Source organism: Hylobates moloch, unplaced genomic scaffold, assembly GCF_009828535.3.
Source record: "Hylobates moloch isolate HMO894 unplaced genomic scaffold, HMol_V3 SCAFFOLD_1, whole genome shotgun sequence".
In the NCBI taxonomy this organism is placed as follows: Eukaryota; Metazoa; Chordata; class Mammalia; order Primates; family Hylobatidae; genus Hylobates; species Hylobates moloch.
The window spans coordinates 133,780,514-133,802,566 of NW_026652276.1; the positions used below are offsets into that span (position 1 = coordinate 133,780,514).

General features: G+C 39.7%; 1 protein-coding gene across 1 annotated transcript in view; it reads left to right on the forward strand.

Annotated features, from left to right (window-relative positions):
• The first annotated feature begins 779 nt into the window (after window positions 1-779).
• TBX20 (T-box transcription factor 20) overlaps window positions 780-22,053 on the forward strand; it is a 51,821-nt gene continuing 30,547 nt past the window's right edge. The window contains exons 1-5 of the mRNA XM_032753415.2: window positions 780-1,392; window positions 4,674-4,926; window positions 6,029-6,193; window positions 9,824-9,932; window positions 13,846-14,004. Coding sequence (XP_032609306.1) covers window positions 1,266-1,392; window positions 4,674-4,926; window positions 6,029-6,193; window positions 9,824-9,932; window positions 13,846-14,004 — 813 coding nt within the window. The 5' untranslated portion in view covers window positions 780-1,265. The remainder of the gene's footprint in view (window positions 1,393-4,673; window positions 4,927-6,028; window positions 6,194-9,823; window positions 9,933-13,845; window positions 14,005-22,053) is intronic.

Here is a 22,053-nt window from a genome sequence, read left to right on the forward strand (position 1 = left end):
TACGCGTCGTGTGGTTACCGTAGAGCTCCGCGCCCTGACCTTCGCCTTCCCTTCGGCAGCCGTCCCATTTTCCAAGGTCCCTCTAGGGAAAATAGGAGCCCCAGGCTAGAGACGCACTGGTGAGGAGCAGAAGCCACGGTTCTGAGAGCAGTATCCTTTGCCAAATGCTCTCAGCTCTCGCTAAGCTTATCTTTTTCACGGCTGCATTTGCTCAGCCCCACTGTCAGGGAGATCAAATTTGGGACCATCGAATGAGAGTCCCAGCCCTGGGATCTGCCCCGAGTATGGACCTGGCCAGTTGGCGCCGGCTCAGAGGCGCCGGATTCCGCTCTACTGAGCGCTTCCCTAGTTTCTTTTGGAACATTGAGCGCAGGTAAGAAAAAGAATGGAAAAAGCGAGAACTCCCGAGGCTTCCTCTGGTCTGGTCATAGCTTCCCCAACTGGGCCATGCCCGGATCTCGGGCGTTAGGCCGCGATGATGTGTCCTCTCCCGACAGCGCGCACCGCCCTACCGCCCGGGGCTGCGAGACCAGGTGGGGGTGCCCATGGCCTCTGCGTCAGCCTAGTGGTGGCACCCTTTTCCCTGAACCTGTGCTGGGCTACCGTACAGCCTGGGCGACAGGCCACGCGGGAGCGGCACCCTGGGCGCGCCCTCCGCGTCTGGCCCGCGGCCCCGCCCCCGGCGGCGGAATCAGGAAGCGGTGACGTGAAACGGCGCTGACTGGCTGCGGGCCTCCGGGATCGCCGCCGCCAGCAAATTAAGGCGCAGGGCAGCGAGCGCCAGGGCTCAGTGTCCGTAGTTCAGCGCCGCGCTCCCCACACCAGCGTCCTAGCAGCCGCGCTCGGCTGGTGGCCACCTCAGCCTGGGACATCGCGGCTGTCCCCAGCCCCAGAGGGAGGAAGGACGCGGAGGGGATGCTCCAGGACTCCAGGACTTTGTGCAGTTGATGCTCGTTTCCGCCTTCGGGCTGTGCAGACTGTCGTCCTGCCAAGCGCCCCGGAGCGTGCGCACCCGCTGTAGTGCCCGGTGGGCCCTCTCCTCTCCGGCTGCCTTCGAAGTCTCTGCGGCTCTGGGGCTTTGCGGTGGGGGATAGAGGCCAGTGAGCAGCTCTGGAGAGGTTGGAGCTGACACTTCTGGAGTCCCTGGCCCCGCTGTAACTGCTCTCGGAAACTTTGAGCTGTGTTTCGGGTCTTTGTCTCCCTTGGGGAATCTGGACGGCAGTTCGGACGACCCCGTCCCTGGCCAGGACCGCGTGCTGGGGACCATGGAGTTCACGGCGTCGCCCAAGCCCCAACTCTCCTCCCGGGCCAACGCCTTCTCCATTGCCGCGCTCATGTCGAGCGGCGGCTCTAAGGAGAAGGAGGCGACGGAGAACACAATCAAACCCCTGGGTAAGTTGGGCTACACGGCTGTCCGCCGAGGACTGGGGATGCTGCGCATCCGTCTGTGCCCCTGGCTACAGGCGGCTCGCAGCAACGTCTGATGCTCAAGCCATGAGCCATACATCGCGGGTGGGAGATCTTTTTCTTTTGGGTCCAAGTTTTCTTTGGAGGCTTCAGTCTGTTGAATGCTGTGAATGTGCATCTTATATGTGGGCCCGTCGGTCTCCTCAGTTGTCTAGAATCCATATATCAGATCGGACATATGGTGTATGTGTATGTTTGTTGGGGTAAAAACATTCATGGAAAAATAATAATAAAACCCCTTTTAAGGCTCAACAGGATTTACTGTGCATGTAACACCTGCTTGTGCGTTTGAAACCAAGGAGACGCTAAAGGACTTCATAAGAAACCAGTTTAATTTTGGTTTTCCTCTGACTTGAATAGATAAAACTGAGCAAGCTCTTTGAAACCACTGTAAAGCAGAATAAGCCAGTTCTCCCTACACGAACCATTTTATTCACTGAAGCTCTAGACTTATCACCAAGACATCATTTTATAACTGTCGTCATTTTCAGTTGAGGTTGGCAAAAACACTAACCAGTAACCATTTCTCAAATTCCTGTACTTTTAGTTATATTGTTTGTTTAACAACCTTTACCATTTATAGAAGACACTAGGCTAGGAGTAAAGGGAGAATAGGGATTATGTTCTTAACACTAGTGAATTACATGGAAAAGAACCAGCCCAAGGTAAATATTTAAGAATCTCTTTACAACTGAGAGAAAAAGAAGTGTTCTCATCGTTGCCTCATGGATCCCCAGGAAATAATTGTTACATAGCCTGATCATCTGGTATCACTACAATGTGAAAATCAGATAGCAAACTTTAGTTAATTTTTCTTTTTTAACCCTCCCCAATTTTTCCTTTTTTCTCTCTGTCCTTCCCAACACTTTAACATATCACATCCAAAATAATGATAACATGAAAAAAAGGAAGTGTTAGAGATCAAAAATAAGGTGCTTGGGCTTAAAGATGAGAGAAGTAAAATTTCTGTAGCTACTTGAAACCAAGGAAAAAGAAACTAGTAGATCTCTAGAAAACAGAATGTCAAAAAAAAAAAAAAAATCTGTCCTCTAAGTTTTCACTCCCTTCCCCTGGTTCTTCCCACCCACCTCCCATCTAAATCTAAACCTGCCAAAGAATGGAGACAATCAATCAAACAAAATCCAATTGTTTAGAAAAATATACCTAACAATTTCAGTTATATTGTGCGACTTCTCAACATTATGCATTGCTGTTTAGGGGCCCCTGAATTCTTTGTAAACATCTCAGTTTATTACATGGCAGGAAAAGAGGATTCCTGACAGAAGTGTAGACAGCAAATTGGGAAACGTGCCAGCCCCAGCTGCACTGTCATTTCAACATTACTTCCTTCTCTTTTTATTTTTCTGAGAAAAGCCACCTTATATTGAAATTTCTAAATCTTGAACTTTAAAGCCATGCCCAGCTCACAACTCCAACCCTACCCTCATGCCCACACACACATGTAGGCACTAGTATAAAATGCATGTCCCTCTCCTGGCTTTTGAGATGGGCTCTGAAAGAACTAGCAGGCGTTCTTGTCCCTTACACTGGCCAGTTCAACAGAGGTGACTGCAAGCCAAGGACTCTAGCAAGAGAAACACCTAAAAGTTCTGTTAAGAGAGAATGTGGGACTTTTGTTGAAGCAAACTATGGAGTGGGGAGGGGGATTCCAGTGTGTCCCAGGATTGCCCATTTAAACATACAAAGTCTATTTAAAAGAACAGCTTCAGTCTGCTGAAGCATTTCTATTTCATTTTCTTCCTCTCCTACTTCCCATTCTGATGCATTGGTCAGTCTGGGGCTTAGGGAGTTTGCCTCTTTCAGTTGTCAGAAAAAAAAAAATCGTTAAGACTACTTCTTAATTCCCTCCGAAGACATTATGTGAATGTGTTTCTGAAAATATTAGTAGAAAATAAGATTTTGTTATGGTATAGTTTCCTTTCTTTAATCTGAAAAAAATCAGGATGGCAGTTAATTTGATAATTCTTAAGTTAAAACATTTTCATGGGTTGGATTATCATTGCATGAGAAGTAAAAGTAAAACCACCCTGTTTCCTGTTTTCTTCATGCACGGATGTGTAGGAAATAAAACACCTTATGATCTGTGCGTGTCCCATATGCCCACACACATCATATACATACATACATTTAGAACTGGCTTTGATTTCTTGAGGGCACTTAAGAGATCAACTTCACATTGCAAATTCAAGTAGTTTCTTTTTTAAGGGATGGAAGATAATTGGGACAATTACAAAAGTCTCCCTGTATTCCATCAAAGTGACTGGTGTAGTCCGAGGCCCTTATCAGCTGTGGGGAGAATGTTTGGTTCATAGGCAGCAGTATTCCAACCTGGTGGTGGATGGCAGAGCATTCTTCTCACTTTAATACACTGCTGGTCTGGGTTTGAGGTTGTTGTCCTCACTTCTAGGACCTTTTTGGGAGAAAGAAAAATTTTATACTTTACCCCTCAAGTAATTGTTCTAAGCCTCTTCTGAAAATGGCCCACAGAACCTGCTCCTGTGATTTAGCAAGCTGTATGCTAGCATCTTTCTTAAGATTTCGGGCTGGGAGGAATATTATAAAAATGTTCTAACTCTCATCATAAAGCCTAGAAAACTGAAAGTCAGGCACAGAGGTGAAGTGACTGATTTTTTGTCAACCACATTCCCCATTTTTCTTTTACCCTCCTATCCTCATTTCCTTTTCTCTTATGGAGAGAGGGCTTCAGGAAGGAAGGAAAGTTCCTCTCCAAGGAAGGTGCTAATCTCTTCGCTCCCTTTGTCTCCATGGAGAAAAATTTCTCCTGGTTGTCAAAGAGGCAGGGCTGGCATCGGTTCCATGAGCTACAAAGTCTATAATTTGGGAGGGGTGACAATAGAAATATTTGCTTTTCATTCCTCATGATCATCACCCTTCCCTTCTTCCACTCTTACATTTTTATTTCCCAAAGTGGGCTGCAGTACTGGTGGTGAAAAGCAGTCATTCCAGAACTCACTAGCTTGGTCAGGAAACACTGGGCGTGCTACTCCGTGGGAATCCCAGGTAATTTTATACAGTGATGGATCATCCCTACAGCCTTGCTTGGAGTTTCTGAGCTTAACTTTTCCTGAGTGAAATCCAAGTGATCATTTTGGTTATGTTGTTCTTTCCAGATCTTTCCTTGTTGAACAGTGTCAGCTGTCATTCACAATTCTCTTTACCTCCAGAGCAATTTGTGGAGAAGTCGTCCTGTGCCCAGCCCCTGAGTGAGCTGACCAGCCTGGATGCTCATGGGGAGTTTGGTGGAGGCGGTGGCAGCAGCCCGTCCTCCTCCTCTCTGTGCACTGAGCCACTGATCCCCACCACCCCCATCATCCCCAGTGAGGAAATGGCCAAAATCGCCTGCAGCCTGGAGACCAAGGAGCTTTGGGACAAATTCCATGAGCTGGGCACCGAGATGATCATCACCAAGTCGGGCAGGTAGTTGGGACGTGGGGGGTTGGAGGTGGAGAGTCAGGACACTCCCTGGGTAGTTGAGGGTGCTTCCAGGAACTGGATGAGAGCTGGCTGGTCATGGAGCAGAGAGACAGCTTGGCTCCAGGGCAGCTTCTTTCCACCAGCTTGCATTAGGAGTTACAGGATGTCTAGTCATTTGCGTTCTCAGGATTTGGTCATGGGAAGTCCCACCCTGGCTTTGTTGAGAAGGGCACAGGGACCAGGGAGACACACTAACCCTGAAGGGTGTGGTCTGCTTTCCCTGGAGCTGGAGAAGGTTTGTCGGGTGGAGGATCGGGATCTGGAAGGAGGAGGAATTTGTGCCGGGGTGCCTGGTGAGCTGCTGGGTGCTTCTAGATAGATGAGTAGCTTCCCTTTTATCAGCCTCAATTTGCAAAAGCTGCCAGCTCCCATTAAAAACCAAAATTAAAACCTGGGCGGAAGAATGAAATTTGAAACCATAAAATTCCCTGTAGGAAGGAGCACTGCTCGGGGGCCTCTTGGCGCCAGAGCCGGGCGGGCTTTGGCCAGGCAGGAAGCTGCAGGGATGCAGGGAGGTTGGGATGGGGCAGAGGCCGGCAAAACTTGGTGGCTCTAGCTCTTGGGACTGCAGAAAATACCTGCAGGGTATCTGAGAAATCCTTCCCAGAAACCTCTGCTTTTGGCTTTTATTTTGCAAGAGCAGAGTTTTCTGGCTGGGATGCGGGTGAGTTGTGTGACTGGGTCAGCTCCAGGGACTTCGGGTCCTGGGACACTTAATGTGCTTGATCCTTAAAATGCATGGGGTTTTCCCTAATCACAGACCTTCTGGTGTTAACACATACCCCCACCCCCACCCCCACCTTTTCACCTAGCAATTAACACTTGCTTAAAGGTGACACTTAAAATTATCTAGTCTTGGAAGAAAACCCTGTCTCTGTGTTCACTTCTCTGAGGCTTTAAACAAAACAAAAGAGGGGTTTGTGGACCTCATAGAGAGGGGAGTCAGAGCCTTTCCCTCCTTCCCTCCGTCCCTTCCTCTCTTCCTAATTCAGGCCAGTTTATTAGGCAGCATAAACAGGGCCCATTCTCTCTCTCTCTCTGTCAGGAGGATGTTTCCGACCATCCGGGTGTCCTTTTCGGGGGTGGATCCTGAGGCCAAGTACATAGTCTTGATGGACATCGTCCCTGTGGACAACAAGAGGTACCGCTATGCCTACCACCGGTCCTCCTGGCTGGTGGCTGGCAAGGCTGACCCACCGTTGCCAGCCAGGTTCGTGCCTCTGGATTTTTCACTGAGAAAACTGTTAATGCTTCTGTCAGAATGTTTCTGGCTTGTGTGAATTTTAAGCAAGTGTGTTTTTAAAGCAGCGGGCTCTGGCAAGAGAGCATTCTAAGCCTGGACACTCCAGGATTGACTACACAAAATATGGGCTAGGCTCTGAGGAAGGTAGTTTGTGCATAGAGAAAACACTGTCTTTAAGTTTATGTTTTGTTAGGCAGTAATTCATTTCAAAGTTTTTCTTAAATTTCAATTTGAGTATTCATTGGAAATGTGGACCCATTTTGTATAAATATAAATATAGACATCCTCTCTAATTGCTGCTTAAAACCAGAGTGAATAAACCTACTGATGAAATGCTTGTCCTAAAATCCTTTTTAGAAGAGTGTATTTTAGTAAAATCATTGCTTATAGTAAGTATTTGTTAATCATATGGTTATAACTGCATGTAATAAACAACATTTAGGTAAAATTCAGTTGTTTTTCACCAATAAAGTTTCAGAGATTTTTAAGTAAAAGAATTTAAAAAGCCAAGTCTTATTTTTCTCCCTTTATAATTTTAGTGGATGAATGTAATTCAATAACCAGTTCTTTTACATGAAACATTCCTCAGTTAACATATTAGGGATCATGAATATTTACTCTTGTGAAATTCATTGCTAATAATACAGTTTTTCCAGGAGTACCATCCTTAAAAAAGCACATGCAAACCTTTACTGTTATTATTTTAACCAAATGAGCGTTCTAACAGGAAAACATATACTTGCTTATATGAAGAATAATAGATGAAGTTACAGGAATGTAACTGCCTACTTTAGTACAAAACAAAACATATTAGCTGACTTTATGTTTGGGATTTTTAAACTCAGCCTCATAGCTTTTCTTTAATGATGAATTTTTGTTGTTTATGTTTAATGACTAATTTTTGTTGTTTAATGACTAATTTTTTGTAATTGAAAGTTCGTATCAGAGCTAAGAATTTATTTAAATGTACAGATTAGGGAAATGTTAAGTCACGGCTGGTACTTTGTGTCTAGTCTGGAGTCATAGTCAAGGCAGAGAATCAACAGACAATTACACATATGGTTCAGATAGAATATTCAGCTTAATTAGTAGTTTATTATATTATTGAGCTTATCATATGCTAAGTGCACTAGAAAAGAGATTAAAAGCAATCTCTCAGAGTTTTCCATTCTCGGAAGAGACTAGAAAGGGCGTCTTCCCAGCCCTTTCAAATCAGTATATTAAATAACAGTCAAGACTAAGAAAATCTAAAAAACAATTGCTGTTAGTTTTTTTTTTAGTTGAGCAAGATTCACCAGTTTATAATAGATATTAAAAGTAATAAAATCAGTGTTCTCTTCTATTTACTATTAAATAGTTTACTATTATTCTTGAGCTACCTTTCAAACTTTTCAATACCGTTTTAAACCAGAGAGAGTATTTTGGCAGATTCCTAACCATTTTCTACAAGCAAACCCTCTGTTTTTTTTTTTTTTTTTTTTTTTCCCTCTAGTCTTTCCTCTAAGAAGTTAATCACTCTTATTAAACATACATTTTCTTCCTATCTGAAGGTATGGGGAGCTGATGCAGGCCAGCAGGACTTTGGAAATATGACATGCCTTGTTTATGTTACTAATCTGTTCTGGTTGGAGAAGAAAAGTGTGTACCAATACACTATCTTAACTGAAGCATGTTTAAGCTATTGCTGGAATTTTAAGTCTCTGGGGGACTTGAGAGGAGGGGCTTCCTGTATATTTTTTCATTAATCCTAGTTCAACTTTTTTAGATTGATATTAAATAAAAATGTTTAGCTTATTATGGGATAAAAATAGATAATTTAGCAGCTATTCTTTATTATTATTAAAATAGTTTGCTACTTATCTATCTCCATAAGAGAAAAATGAAGAACTTGGGAGGTGATAATTTTTGTACCGATGGCAAAAATTTCCCATGGTTTTAGGACTTTGAAGCATTTTATTTCAGGCTGAAGTTCATTGGTCAGTCATTCCTAATCAGGAAAAATAATGCTTGATAGTATCACTTGATTGTAATAATAAGCAAGATATTACTTATGATCTAAAATAATGTTACCTTTTCATATAGGACATCTCCTTTTCTTTAAAGAACATAATATTTAAATACATTAATATTTTATTAATAGCTATTACATGTGGTGAATGTGATTCTTAGAGAGGGAACATTTCATCAACTTTAGGACTTTAAATAATTTTGGACTTTTTTAGAGGGAGGAATGTGGTTCTGATCAGTAAAACAACTGCACCTATAATGCTACAGTCTTGGAAGGATGGTACTTGAAAAGTGGTTGTGTTATCAAAGAAAAATTGAAAAGCAACTGTGAGCACTCCTCCTAAAAACAGTGGAATTAACAGGCAGACAAATGCCTGAAGCCTTTACAGTTTCTCTGTAGGTCTGGTAAGAGTCTTTGGTGCTGTCAACCTTTTTTGTGCATTGCTCCTGGTGGGCTTTGTGAGTTTCAGCATTTGTACAGAATTCTTCTATTCTTAGTCCTCTGTGTGACAAACCATGGAACAGATTTCTTGTTCTTTACATGAATAATGCAAGGAAAATTTTATGACTTCTTATCCCTTGCTTTTGCCCTAGTAAAAATATTTATGTTTAATTGTAGTTATAAAGATCCTATATAAAATTTAGGTGTAAATAACCTGTTAACGTAGATAAAGGAATTTGTCCTATTAAATCAAGGATTTTGCTTCCCCTTCATTAGTTCTGTAGTCTCTCTCTGACTTCAGAAAGACTTAAGTCAAGAAGATACCAGGATATGGACTTACAAAGAGCTGCATTTAAGGCGATTGTCACAGGTAGAAAAAGTGACCTGCATTTAACTGTGAGTGCGTAAAAGATGTGAGAGCTTTTTTTTGGCTTACACTGTTTATGAATAAATAAATTAAATAATGTGAAGTGTGTCTAGCTTGTTTTAACTCTCATTTAGTGAGCACATAAACAGATAATGATGAAAGCAGTAGTGTTTAATGTAACAGGAAGAACAGAATCCCAGCTGATCTCTGGACTACTGGGAGTTCTCCATGTCCCTATATTAAAATTGCTCCATCTTATATTTACAAAGAACACAAACTTTAAACCTTTAAGTTTAAATAAATGGATTCTCTAAAATTATTTTCTCTTTTAAATTATTTACGTTTTCACTGTTATTTAAGAGATGCTTATAATAGGAACTTATGCGATTAGTGTAAGCTAGTTTTTCTTTTGAAAGCACCTTCAACAAGAAGATTTTGCATTTGATCGAAGCAAACCAGTAGTTGACTAGATAGATGAAAACACACACACACACACACACACACACACACACACACACACCCCTTTAACAAATGGCTTGCTCAGCTTTTAAAAGAAAATTTGTTAAGTATTATCTCATTTAGATAATTGGTACATGAAGAAATAATTAGATATTTTAGGGTTGTTTTGACATTGCAATAGTAATAAATTTGAGGTATATGGGGCAATAAAATTTCCCACTTATATATGGTTTATGTGTTCCGTTAGAATTAGACATTTTATAACCCACAGAGACAGACTTTTTAAAGAAGTCTTAATAGAGTTTTCTCCTAACTTTCTTAGGCTCTATGTGCATCCAGATTCTCCTTTTACCGGTGAGCAACTACTCAAACAGATGGTGTCTTTTGAAAAGGTGAAACTCACCAACAATGAACTGGATCAACATGGCCATGTAAGTACCATGCCTTGGACTGTGCAGGTTCCCTGAGATAGAATGGACAAGTCGCACAAAACTGTCTCTCTCTGAGTCCCTTCCTGCCTTCCCTCTCCCCTTCCCACCTTCTATCTCTGAATCATTTTATGGGAACATTTATGCGCTCTTCAGGGGACCTTGACTGATTTTGTTAATAGGTCATTTACGGGAATGCTGTCTGCCATTTCTCTGCAAAAAGGTCAGGGATCTTCTGTCCCATGGAATTCCTAAGTCTTCTGAAATTGCCATACCACCCGAGCCAACTAAACTAAGGGAATATACACTTTTGGAGGCTACTACAGCCTGTTGTTGGGTTAAGCATTTAATTTCTGTCAGCAGCATATCAGATAATAAAACCTAAAGAGAATAGGGCTAAGACCTCTGATGGGGGTTTCCCAAAGTGTAGTCTATAGAACATATGTATGTGAGATGAAATAACAAAAGGATTTTATGTCCAAATCAGTTTGGGAAAGTGCTGTTTACTCATTATGTAACTTTTTTTTCTTTTTTTTGGAGAGTTTCATGAATATTAAAGCATAAAGAAGCCCTGTAGTTAAAAACAAAACAATTTGATTTTGTGTCAGTATAAAGTTTATGAAAATGTGGAAAAAAGAAAAATTAACTGTGTTCTTATCAGTAGTTTAACAGAACAAATAGTCAATGATGCAGGTCCTTACATATTTGATAAAATGCCTTTTTAAGGCATTGCTGGGATGTTACTTCATGCTCTTAAATAAAGATACACATAAAAATTTTGTCTTAGATTTTATGCTAAGAAAACTTTAGATAGACTTCCATAATTTTTTTCTTCTTTTAATAATTTTTAATTGATACATAATAATTGTACATATTTATGGGGTACATGTGATATTTGGATACATACATACAATGTGTAAGGATCAAATCTGTGCAATTTAGAGGAAGTGTTTGAAGACCTTTCTCAATAAAGATGGTCATAAGTAGATAATAAGAAAGTTCTAGGTTTGGTTTCATATGGTTGGATTAAACCTGGAACCAAATAAATCACTTTAAGCGCTAGTACTATCCCTCTGCCCACAGGAGACTGTGTTTATTACAACCAAGTCAGGGTAGCCACTTAACTCATGACTCTACTGGTGGTGCTGTTGGGATATTGGAAGTAGCTTAATATGCTTCTGTTTTTTTGTGTATTGAAAAGGTAAGATAGTTGATCTTTATCTTTAAGGTTATTGGCATAATTTTCTTTTCTTTTTTTTAAACATGCTTCCACTGACAAATTTTTTTTCAGGTTAAAATTTATGAAGTATGGAATGATTTTGTTGTAGGTCAATGATCATTCTTAATGTCATTTATATTAAAATTTCTTGAACTTTAATGGAAATTTTTTCAGGGAAAAATGAAATTCTTTTATGATTCTAGAATTTTCTATATGTGAAGCTTTTAGAGGAATTATTTGAGTCTTTCCAAAAAGACTTGAGAGTCATTTTGAGATCAGTTGTCCATAATTGAAATGCTCTTCTTTTAGCATCAGCTTCATTGGGTAGTAATAGCTCTAAACTAGATTTCAGAAGCTCTAGGGTCTAGCCTGATTATACCAAGATTATACCTTAAAAAACTGGTTAGTCTTAGATGGTTGCTTATATGCATTTTAGCTTTAAAACTTTTATACTGGCCAGGCACGGTGGCTCACACCTGCAATCCCAGTACTTTGAGAGGCTGAACTGGGAAGATTGCTTGATCCGAGGAGTTTGAAACCAGCCAGAGCAACGTACAGAGACCCCATCTCTATGAAAACAAAACAAAACAAAAAATTAGCTGGACGTGGTGGCATGCACTTGTAGTCCCAGCCACTTGGGTGGCTGAGATGGGAGGATCACTTGAGCCTGGGAGGTCGAGGCTGCAGTGAGTTGTAGTTGTGCCACTGCAGTTCAGCCTGGGTGACAGAGCAAGACCTTGTCTCAAAAAAAAATTATATTTAACATAACCCTTTGTCACCAGAATTAGTGTGTTCTGAAACCTATTAATACAAGGAAAGATTTTTAGTTCTTGCATTGTTAAGCTAACTTCTTTGAATAGGTTCTGAAGAAGCCTCTCTTATAGAGGCTGTTTTAGTTTCAGAAAAGGAAACTTTCTTATTCTCAAGAATTATTTCTTGAGTGAAGCAGAGTCCACATTTCTATTAGTGTTCCTTAGTCTTCAAGTCACAGGAGGGCTTGAGCAGAGAGTCAGGGAGCCCTGGGGTCTTAGAGGCTCAGTCTGGGGTCTGAGTCTGTCCAGTAACCTTTCCCAAAGGAAATTAACCTTCAGATGGTAGAAGTGGGGAAAAAAGAAGCTTATTTAAAGCTTAGGGCTTGTTCCATTTTGGTATGTGTATGTATGGGTGGGTGGGTGTGATCTGAAAATTCTTCCTATCTTCTCAGTAGAATATGTGATGAATGTTAATTTTTTTCTTATATTAGTGATAGGAGGAAAATGTTTGGTTTTGCTGCTTCAACTTTATTCAAGTATTTGGCTGAGGATCAATCGCTTGAAATCCTTTGAATAAATGCATTATACAAAGAGATCATATTATCATTCAAAAACATTATTTTGATTCATTTAAAGATCTCCTTTGTTTCAGTTATTCCTGTTCCAGTTTGAGATCATAAAAAGGCAGCATGTTCAAAATTCAATCGCAGTTAAAACCCCGTAACTTTAGGTTGGCTTACATCTCAGCCCAGAGAGCGAGCGATTATATATCAGTTATCCCACAGTGACTAGTATTCAACTCTGCTAAAGTCAATCGGCAGAAACACTCATGCCCCATGCCCAGGTTAGCCAAGAAAGCCGGGGAGCCATCAGTTGCATGACTAGCAGCAGCAACCAGCAGAGAGTGCCATTGGTCCTGCCAGGCTGTTTATAGTCGGATGTCTCCTGAGAGTCGCGCTCTCTGCTAGCTCCTTGGAGAGGAGGGCATACAATGTGAGCCCTCTCATCCCCGGAAAGACATACCCCCAAATTTTGCAGACTTAGATAGCTGTCTGGGTGACAGGAGGGAAGATGTGGGAAACCTTTTATATCTGAAATTGAATTTTATTGCCCTGATTCATAATGGCTAGCTTCTATATTTTATTTAAAAGATATATGAAAAATACTACCTATTGGCTGCCTTAACAAGGGTGTGTTTATGATTTCTGAGTACTTGGCAACTTTTACTAGCTGCAGAATGGAAGATGGCTATCATGATTCAAGTTTGGTTTAATAACTAGAAGTTAGGAATCAAGGAAGCTGTCATAAATACTCCTTCTATTACTACTAATAATACAGTTTACATTTACTGAGCACTTCCTGTTTCCTCTGTGCCAGCCCTATGAAGTTAGTACTGTTTTTGCATATGAGAAAACTAGGAATTGGGGAGATGAGATCATTTGGCTAAGGATTACAGGACTAGAAACTGACAGATTCAAAATTTTTACCCAAGTCTGTCAAACACCACACTGCTTTTCTAAACTCTTTTATTTTTTGCTCCATAAATAATAATCTGGCCACTTAGAATATATGATTTCTTATTTTAGAGAATTTAGACATGCGTCCTTTGGTCTAACTAGACTAGCAAACCAAAAGTATTTAAAAGACTTGATTTTTAAAAATAGGTAAAACTTATCCTTCAGATGACCTCTCCCCCTACCATTTTAGAAAGGACACTTGAAACAACCTGTGTGGTTTGCAGTTGTTTTGGTAAAATGTGATTCACAACAATGACTCTGCAGTATCTTGTGAAAATGATTTGCCTGAAGGCTGGAAAGGGTAGATCCATATCTTAAAATTGACTTTGAAATTGTAGACCATTTGGTTCTTTCTTGCCTCACTGTAATTTGGCCTGTTTAGCATTATAAGCATGTAAAATTCAGTACTTCCCATCTTTTTGTTGTAGATAATTTTGAACTCAATGCATAAGTACCAGCCAAGGGTGCACATCATTAAGAAGAAAGACCACACAGCCTCATTGCTCAACCTGAAGTCTGAAGAATTTAGAACTTTCATCTTTCCAGAAACAGTTTTTACGGCAGTCACTGCCTACCAGAATCAACTGGTGAGTGTACAGTTCACAATTTAATTCCCGTGTAAGAGAAGGATTTTAGGAGGTTCTTACATTTTCCTGGAGAGAAGAGATATCCCAGTACTCAAAATAGATGTTCACTTTGCAGAGAGCTATTGAGTTTCAGTGCTAGGACCTCTAAGAGTGTGTTGAGTGACTGTGTATTACACTATATTTTCTGGAATCTCTATATTATGGGTCAGGTTTTTAACTGCCCACTTCCCCACCCACAGCTACCCTAATCTGCCTTCTCACATTTTCTTCTGCAGAAAGTTACTTGCCTCCTTTTCCTCCTCCTGGTAACATGTATAACCATGTTCTTGTTGCTTCATAAAATTTAAAAGTTCAGTTTCTCTGCTGAATTAAACACCCCTATTCTATCCAACTGCCCAAAATGCTGATACTTTAGATATTTTGTGAGGTTTATTCAGCTATAATTTAAGGTGAGATAATTCTGGTAAAATGATTTTAAATGTCTTTTTAGATAGTAAACTATAGTATGTAACGCCAAGATATCTAATTTATATTATTGAGTTATATGCAGGGTGAGTATCCCTAATCCAAAACCCCAAAATCTGAATGCTCCAAAATCTGAAACTTTTTGAGCACTGACATGACACTCAAAGGAAATGCTCACTGGAAGATTTCAGATTTTAGATTTGTGGATTGATGATGCTTAACCTGTAAGTATAATGTAAAATTCCCAAATCTGAGAAAATCTGAGATCCGAAATACTTTTGGTCCCAAGCATTTCAGATAAGGGATGCTCAACCTGTATTTTTTACTCTCTGTTGTACATCACATTTAAAATTAATGCATTTCTGGCCAGGTGCGGTGGCTCATGCCTGTAATCCTAGCACTTTGGGAGGCCAGGGTGGTTGGATCACCTGAGGTTAGGAGTTCAAGACCAGCCTGGCCAACATGGTGAAACCCTGTCTCTACTAAAAATACAAAAATTAGCTGGGCCTAGTGGCAGGTGCCTGTAGTCCCAGCTACTTGGGAGGCTGAGGCAGGAGAATCGCTTGAACCTGGGAGGCGGGGGTTGCAGTGAGCAGAGATCTCACCACTGCACTCCAGCCTGGGTAACAAAGCGAGACCCCCCACCTGAAAAAAATAATAAAATTAAAAAAATAAACTTAAGTTAATGCATTTCTTCATCCATAGGGCTTATTCCAACTTAGTAAATATTTATCAAGGCCATACTAAGGGCCATGTACTGATAGACACTTCCCATACATTTTCTTCTTTTGTGCCCAGTGTAAGCTTAAGGGGCTGTGGCAGTACTACACTCCATAAGTGAGGAAGCTGAAGCTAAGAGAGGGTGAGTAACTTCTGTCCATCAGAAAGGACCAGAAATAGAATTCCTTTTCATACACTTCAATATAAAAGGAAGTCACATGCTCAGTTTACTTGACACATTCAGTTGTTCATGACCTCTCTGTGTCTTTGTATCTTGTGTTTGTTTCATTGGTCGTAGGCAGCCAAGACTATTGCTCTCCTCTTGTCTTGATGTTGTTAGGTTTTGGGTTCTGAGTGAGTAGCTATTAGATGCTGCCTGGTAGATGGCTCAAAGTCCAGAGGAGGATGGTCACCTGGAAGCGAGGTGGTGAGGAGACCCTCGCTAAAGGCAAGATGAAGCTGACATCACAGCCAGCCTCACACAAATGAGATAGTAGAAGCCTGGAAAAGGGATGTGGGCAGATGGCCAGAGTGGATGTATATAAGGCTTACTCTCCTAGGATTTCTATACAACTTTGAGTAGATTTCATTTCACCAGTGGCTGCTGTTTTCCCTACCTAGATATTAGGGCCAAGAACTGACCGGACCGTTTTAGGGGATTGCTGTGAAGATCAAATGTAGTAGTGTGTGTAGGCTTGTTTAAGCCTTTGGAAGCTGTAAGGTGCTGTGTAAATAAGATGTGGTTATGATGGGGCTATCTCAGAAATGTCAAAAAAAGAATTTGTCACCATTTGGATTTTAAAATTTTAGTGGTATATTAGTTAATGAGATAGAGAAATTAATGCATACTTGTTATCATGCTGATCATCTTATAGTAAAGGCAAGTATTGTAACGTTTGAATTCTCTCCAAGATGATAACACAGGAGTGGAAACATTCAGAGGATGCCCAAGCTAAAAGTTGGGGTTTAGATGGAAGCCTCCAAAGGCCTAAAGCGCTAATGCTGTTTCTCTGTGAATCTGGAACACTGAAACCAGCAATCCTGTTTTTTTGTTTGTTTTTTTTTTTTTTTTTTTGAGACGGAGTCTGGCTCTGTCGCCCAGGCTGGAGTGCAGTGGCGCAATCTTGGCTCACTGCAAGCTCTGCCTCCTGGGTTCATGCCATTCTCCTTCCTCAGCCTCCCGAGTAACTGGGACTACAGGCGCACGCCACTACGCCCGGCTAATTTTTTATATTTTTAGTAGAGACGGGTTTTCACTGTGTTAGCCAAGATGGTCTTGATCTCCTGACCTCGTGATCTGCCCGTCTCGGCCTCCCAAAGTGCTGGGATTACAGGCGTGAGCCACCGCACCTGGCCCCTGTTTTTAATTTATTTGAGGGCACGTGGAATGCAAATATCATCGGCTCCAAAAAGATTCCTAAAACATTCCATTCGTTTATACTAACTGATTTCATAGCTTTTATAATATACACCATGCTAATATATTATAACAATTTAAATTTATGCTCACTTAAGAAACCTTATTGATGTTTGGGAATGACATAGACACTTGTCATGTGGAAACCTCATTGCTTTTATCATAATTCTTTTTAAAGAGGGCCAAAGCAGGAGGAGGTAAATTGTTTTCCTCTTTATTTTTTTTTAGTGAAAATGATAGAGACAAACAAAAATTAAAGTTTCTAGTAAACTTTAAAGTGCAATGCCTGAGATTTGGTTTAATAGGTGAGAGAGCAAGACTGCGTAAGTGTTGGTGGGACCGCTTATATCATAGGAGGGTCTTACTTACATAATACAAATAACAATAACTAACATTTGGGTACTTACTATGTGCAAGACACCACTTGAATTCGTAATCATACTTGATCTTCTCAATGACATCATGAGGTAGGAACAATCGTATTTTTATTCAGCATCATACAGTTGGAGTAATTGAGGCAGGAGTTAAATAAGTCATCTGAAGTGACCTTGCTCCTCCCATTGCAGATTTGAATTCAGGTGGTTAAGATTCAAGAGGGAGTGTCCTTAACCCCTAAGCTGTGAGTGCCTGCTGTTCCCAAAGAAGCAGAACTTCACCCTCTCTCAGGTCTTGGCCCTGATAGACTCCGAAACATCGATTTTAGAGAGCATCAACTCTTTATGCTCATTTTTTTTTTTTTTAAACAAATGTGCTGCTCACACCACACATCAGCAAGTGTAACACGATGATGATCATCCTAAACAGGAGGTCAGAATATCTGCTAGTACTCGCTGCATCCAACTGGAACCACATCTTTAATGACATTTTCTAATTTAATTCTTGTTTTTCCACTCAATTTTTTATTTAGAACAAATTTCAGATATACAAAAAACTAAACAAATAGTAAAATGAACCTCACATGCCTTCCACCCAGATTCAGCAATGCCAAATTTGCTTTTCCCCCAAATTTTCTCTTTCCTCCCTCTTCCTCTCTATATGCGTACGTACTTCCCCTCTTCCTTCCCATTTTCTTCCCTCCCCTTTTGAAACTAAGTTGCATGCCTCCTGACACTTCTAAACACTCTGTAAGCCTATTCTGACAATTAGAACATTATTTTTGTAATCCCAACATCTTTATCACAGCTAAGAAAATTTATAAGAATTTGTTCTTTTTTTTTTTTTTTTTTTGAGACGGAGTCTCGCTCTGTCACCCAGGCTGGAGTGCAGTGGTGCGTGCGATCTCGGCTCACTGCAAGCTCCACCTCCCGGGTTCACACCATTCTCCTGCCTCAGCCTCTCCGAGTAGCTGGGACTACAGGCTCCCGCCACCACGCCCGGCTAATTTTTTTTTTGTATTTTTAGTAGAGACGGGGTTTCACCATGGTCTCGATCCCCTGACCTCGTGATCCGCCCGCCTCGGCCTCCCAAAGTGCTGGGATTACAAGCATGAGCCACCGCGCCTGGCCAAGAATTTGTTCTTTATATCACCTAATATTCAGTTTATATTAAAATTTTCAGGATAGACCAACTGCCCCTAAACCCCCTCTGAACTAGGATCCAGCTAAAATTCATGGTTTGGATTTATTACTTTTAATTTAGAAAAATCTTTCCACATTTTTTTCTAAACACCTTATTTAATTCTGACACTGTATGCCTTGAAGAAGGCCCCACGAATCCCATTTTGTAGAATTAGAAACTGAGGTCAGAGTGGTTAAGACATTCACCCAAGGTCACATATCTGGTAAGTGACAGAACCAGTACGAGGTTTTGATCTTCTGGGTTTTAATTCCTCCTTTTTGGTGGCATCATGATAGATTGCAGGGCCAAGGAAGTGGTGATCACTGACAGTGTCATCGAAAACTGACTTTGAAAATATGAATAATGAAAATAGGTGAAGATACTAATACGCACATTTCAACACAAGTTGCTCCTTTGGCGAAGGTTTATTTCTAATTAATATCATAAATGGGATCAAAATCCAGCCATCAGTGCCCAGCTATTCTTTCTTGCATTAAGTATAAATATTAATATGATTAGTATGTCATTTCATTGCTGAGTAACCACAATGGAAGTGACTAAATTCAGAATTAATTTTCTCATAGATTCTACTATGTCTGAGTTTATTTTTCGATATCCACCTTTAAAACCATAGCCCCTTGCACAAAGCCATATACCTTTAAAATAGAAATCCAGTTAATAGTCAACAATTTGATTTGGTATCCTAACAGGCCAGTTTTGCAAATGGTTTATAAACCTCGTAAGACCAATCAAAATTCCTCTTGTAGGTGCTCAGTAAACATATGTGCAGTGAATAAATGAATTTGTGGGTTAGCATTTTCATTAGTCCTATGTCATTTTCTAAAGTTATCCTTGACTCTTTCTAGGCCTTCTACCATCTACTGTGACTTCACTGCTCCACCAAGTTTGTGTAGTAATTTTCCTATAGCACACAATAATATATCCTGCAGCATATAATAGCCTATAACATATAATAAATATATAAGAAATAAAGCAAATATATACTAGGTATAGTATTAGAATTTTTTCACATACAAAGAACAAAGAGGGAGAAGAAAAGAGAGGAAGATTTAAAAATTCACATTTAGGACCACTTTCATATATCTTAAGCTTCGGATATGACTGCTATTTTTATGTCTGTTGAAATCCAAGTCAGAGTTTCCAAAACAATTTGTGAAAAAATTCCTCATTTATTGTGCCTTGTAGTTTCATTTATAAGTAATGAAAATAGGACCTTTTATTTGCTATTTCTTTCTCTGGTTTTTGCAAGGGAATGATTGCATTTCTTTACATTATTGGATAAAAGCTAAATACATTACACTTTCAACAAACTATTTTATAATTTAAGATTGAAAGGTCATGCATTGTTTTTGAGCAGGCAGACCATTGCTGTAGAGTTGAAGTGTAGGTCAAGTTTCATTTTAAAATGCCTTTGGTCAGATATTTTCCTGATAATTGGAGAAATGGTCTCTGAGGGCCAATTTTACCTTGTGGCTGGGAACCCTAGTTGGATTCAGAGTCCAGTGATATTATACAGAATAACCACTGCAAAAAGCCCCCTTCTCTTTTGCACAGCAGGTAGTGTCAAAATCTGCCTTCCACACATTTACTTAAAGATAATAGAGATGCCAAAAGAGTGAACATTTTGGTTAGGAATTGCATTATGTTCTATATTATTTAAATACACGAAAAAGCAGTGTTGTGTTCTGGACTGAATTAGTAACTTGGATATATGTAGACCCGCACTAAACAGTAGCATTTCTTAAGCACATACTACTAACCTTGCTTGTTATTGTTTTCTCTTGGTGAAGTGAGAAACATTGCTGCTTTTAAGAATTTGTGAGTTATAAAGAAGCCATACCTCTGGTTTCTGTACATACAATGTTTGGTAGCTGATTTATTTTTGATACTTCTTTTAGGATTACTTTTGATAAACATGATTTGTTCAACAACATTACAAGCTGCAGGCATCCTCTATTCGGACATGAATGAAATGGTGGCCACCTGAAATCACTGTCTGTAACTCAGTTTCTTTTTCTCATCAGTTCTCAAGTGTTTTTTTTTTTTTTTTCCAGTTATCCCAAATTTGATAAAGAGATGTAAAACTACACCTTAAAAATGAATTTCTGTATATAGCTACTGGCCTTTATTTAAATATTGTGGCATAAACTCTATGTCTGACCTTTTAAAACGTATGATTACCTAGAGTGTTAAAATTTTGCTATTTAAAAATTATTTTATCTTAAAATTTAAAAAGTGAAATGCTTTTCCTGTAAATTCATGATTTCACTTAGTTCATAATTGGTGAAAGGTGAGATCATATTTCTGACTGTGCTTGTTCTTGAGGTAAAGCTCAACAAATACTTGTGGGGTTCTTACTGTGGACACCCTAGTGGATTCAGAGTCTAGTGACAGTGGGCTACAAGGAACATGGTGGGCTCACGAAGAAGTTTAATCCACAATCTCTGTGCTGCTAATTATTAATACCCCATAAAAGCTGTTCAGGAATGTGTAGCATGAACCCAGGGCTCCCATACAATTTTAGTGATAATAGATCCATTCAGTTTTTTTCTGCTCTCACGTGCAAAAGCAATTATTTTCCCTAGAATTAGATTAAATAGAAATAGAGAAAGGAATTGTTTTGAATTCTTTTTCTAATTAGTGCACTAAAATTAAATCATTGCTGTAGCTAATTGGTAAATCTGGGTGTATAAGAGCACTTTGTACTATTCTTGCAACTTTCCTGAAGTTTGAAATTATATCAAAATGTAAAGAAATTTCCACTGATATTCCTAGGAATTATGAAAGTTGGATTAAAATGATATTAGAAGTAGATAATTCTCACAATGAGAGAAAATTCAAAGACATCTGAAAACTCATGTTGAATTTAAGTTACTCCTTTGCTCAAAGTATGGCAATATTATTAGATATGGTGACACATCAATTGAGCAACACGTGTTTTGAGAGTATGTATTTTCTGTGGTATTAGAGCACTGGAGAATTTAAGATAACTTCTCAATCATATTCTGAGCCAATAGTCTTTATCTTTTGAAAAAAGAACAAGAAATGTGATTTTCAAAATTCTTTTCAGAGATAAAATATGTCAAAAGTCCATCTTCAATCATTAGAACAGATAGGTAATACCTTCTACCCTTTTCATTTGTAAAGACTCAGAAAAAGCTTGATATGATTCATATCTTAGAGAGATGGCTGTAAAAAGTTCTTTCAAAATGAACTTTTCTTCAGATATATTATCTGTTGTTGTCTGTAGAAAATTTTATCCATTGGCAAGCCTATTTACTTTTCAATTTTATAAATGTGCTATTTAAAGGCAGCCTTACCTTTATTGCTCCACCTCACAGTTTCAGTTTGAAATTTTCATGTGGGTTTGATTTACCCTTAATGTCTCTAACTGTGTGTTGGAGGTGGTGCCACCTTCTTTAGCATCATTTAGAGCCAGTTCCAGCTCTGATTAGCTGTGCTTGTCATCCGACATCTAGCGCAGTGCATGTGCATGGTGATTAATCCTCATTATTTGCTGATGAATTATTGTGAAAGCATATTAATGAACTATAAAGTACTTCAGAAGTAGAACGTATTTTAAGTATAGTTGTTCATTACAAAGAGACATAGCTCATGTCCTGGAGGATTTTAAAATCTTGTTAATATTTGTAATCGTAGACTATATTGATTGCCTGGGCTTTGGAGGATGTTTATAATTTATTTCAAACAAAAAAATATTTTCTCCTTCCCTCCCAAAACTGACTTTCAAAAACAAGTCCTAGTTGGAATAAGTGGATCAAACAAGGCTTCATTCTTCAGAGAGTGGTAGCTGTGTGTGCGAGAAGGTTCTCTATAAACCCTTTCCTGTATCTCTCTTCATACACGTC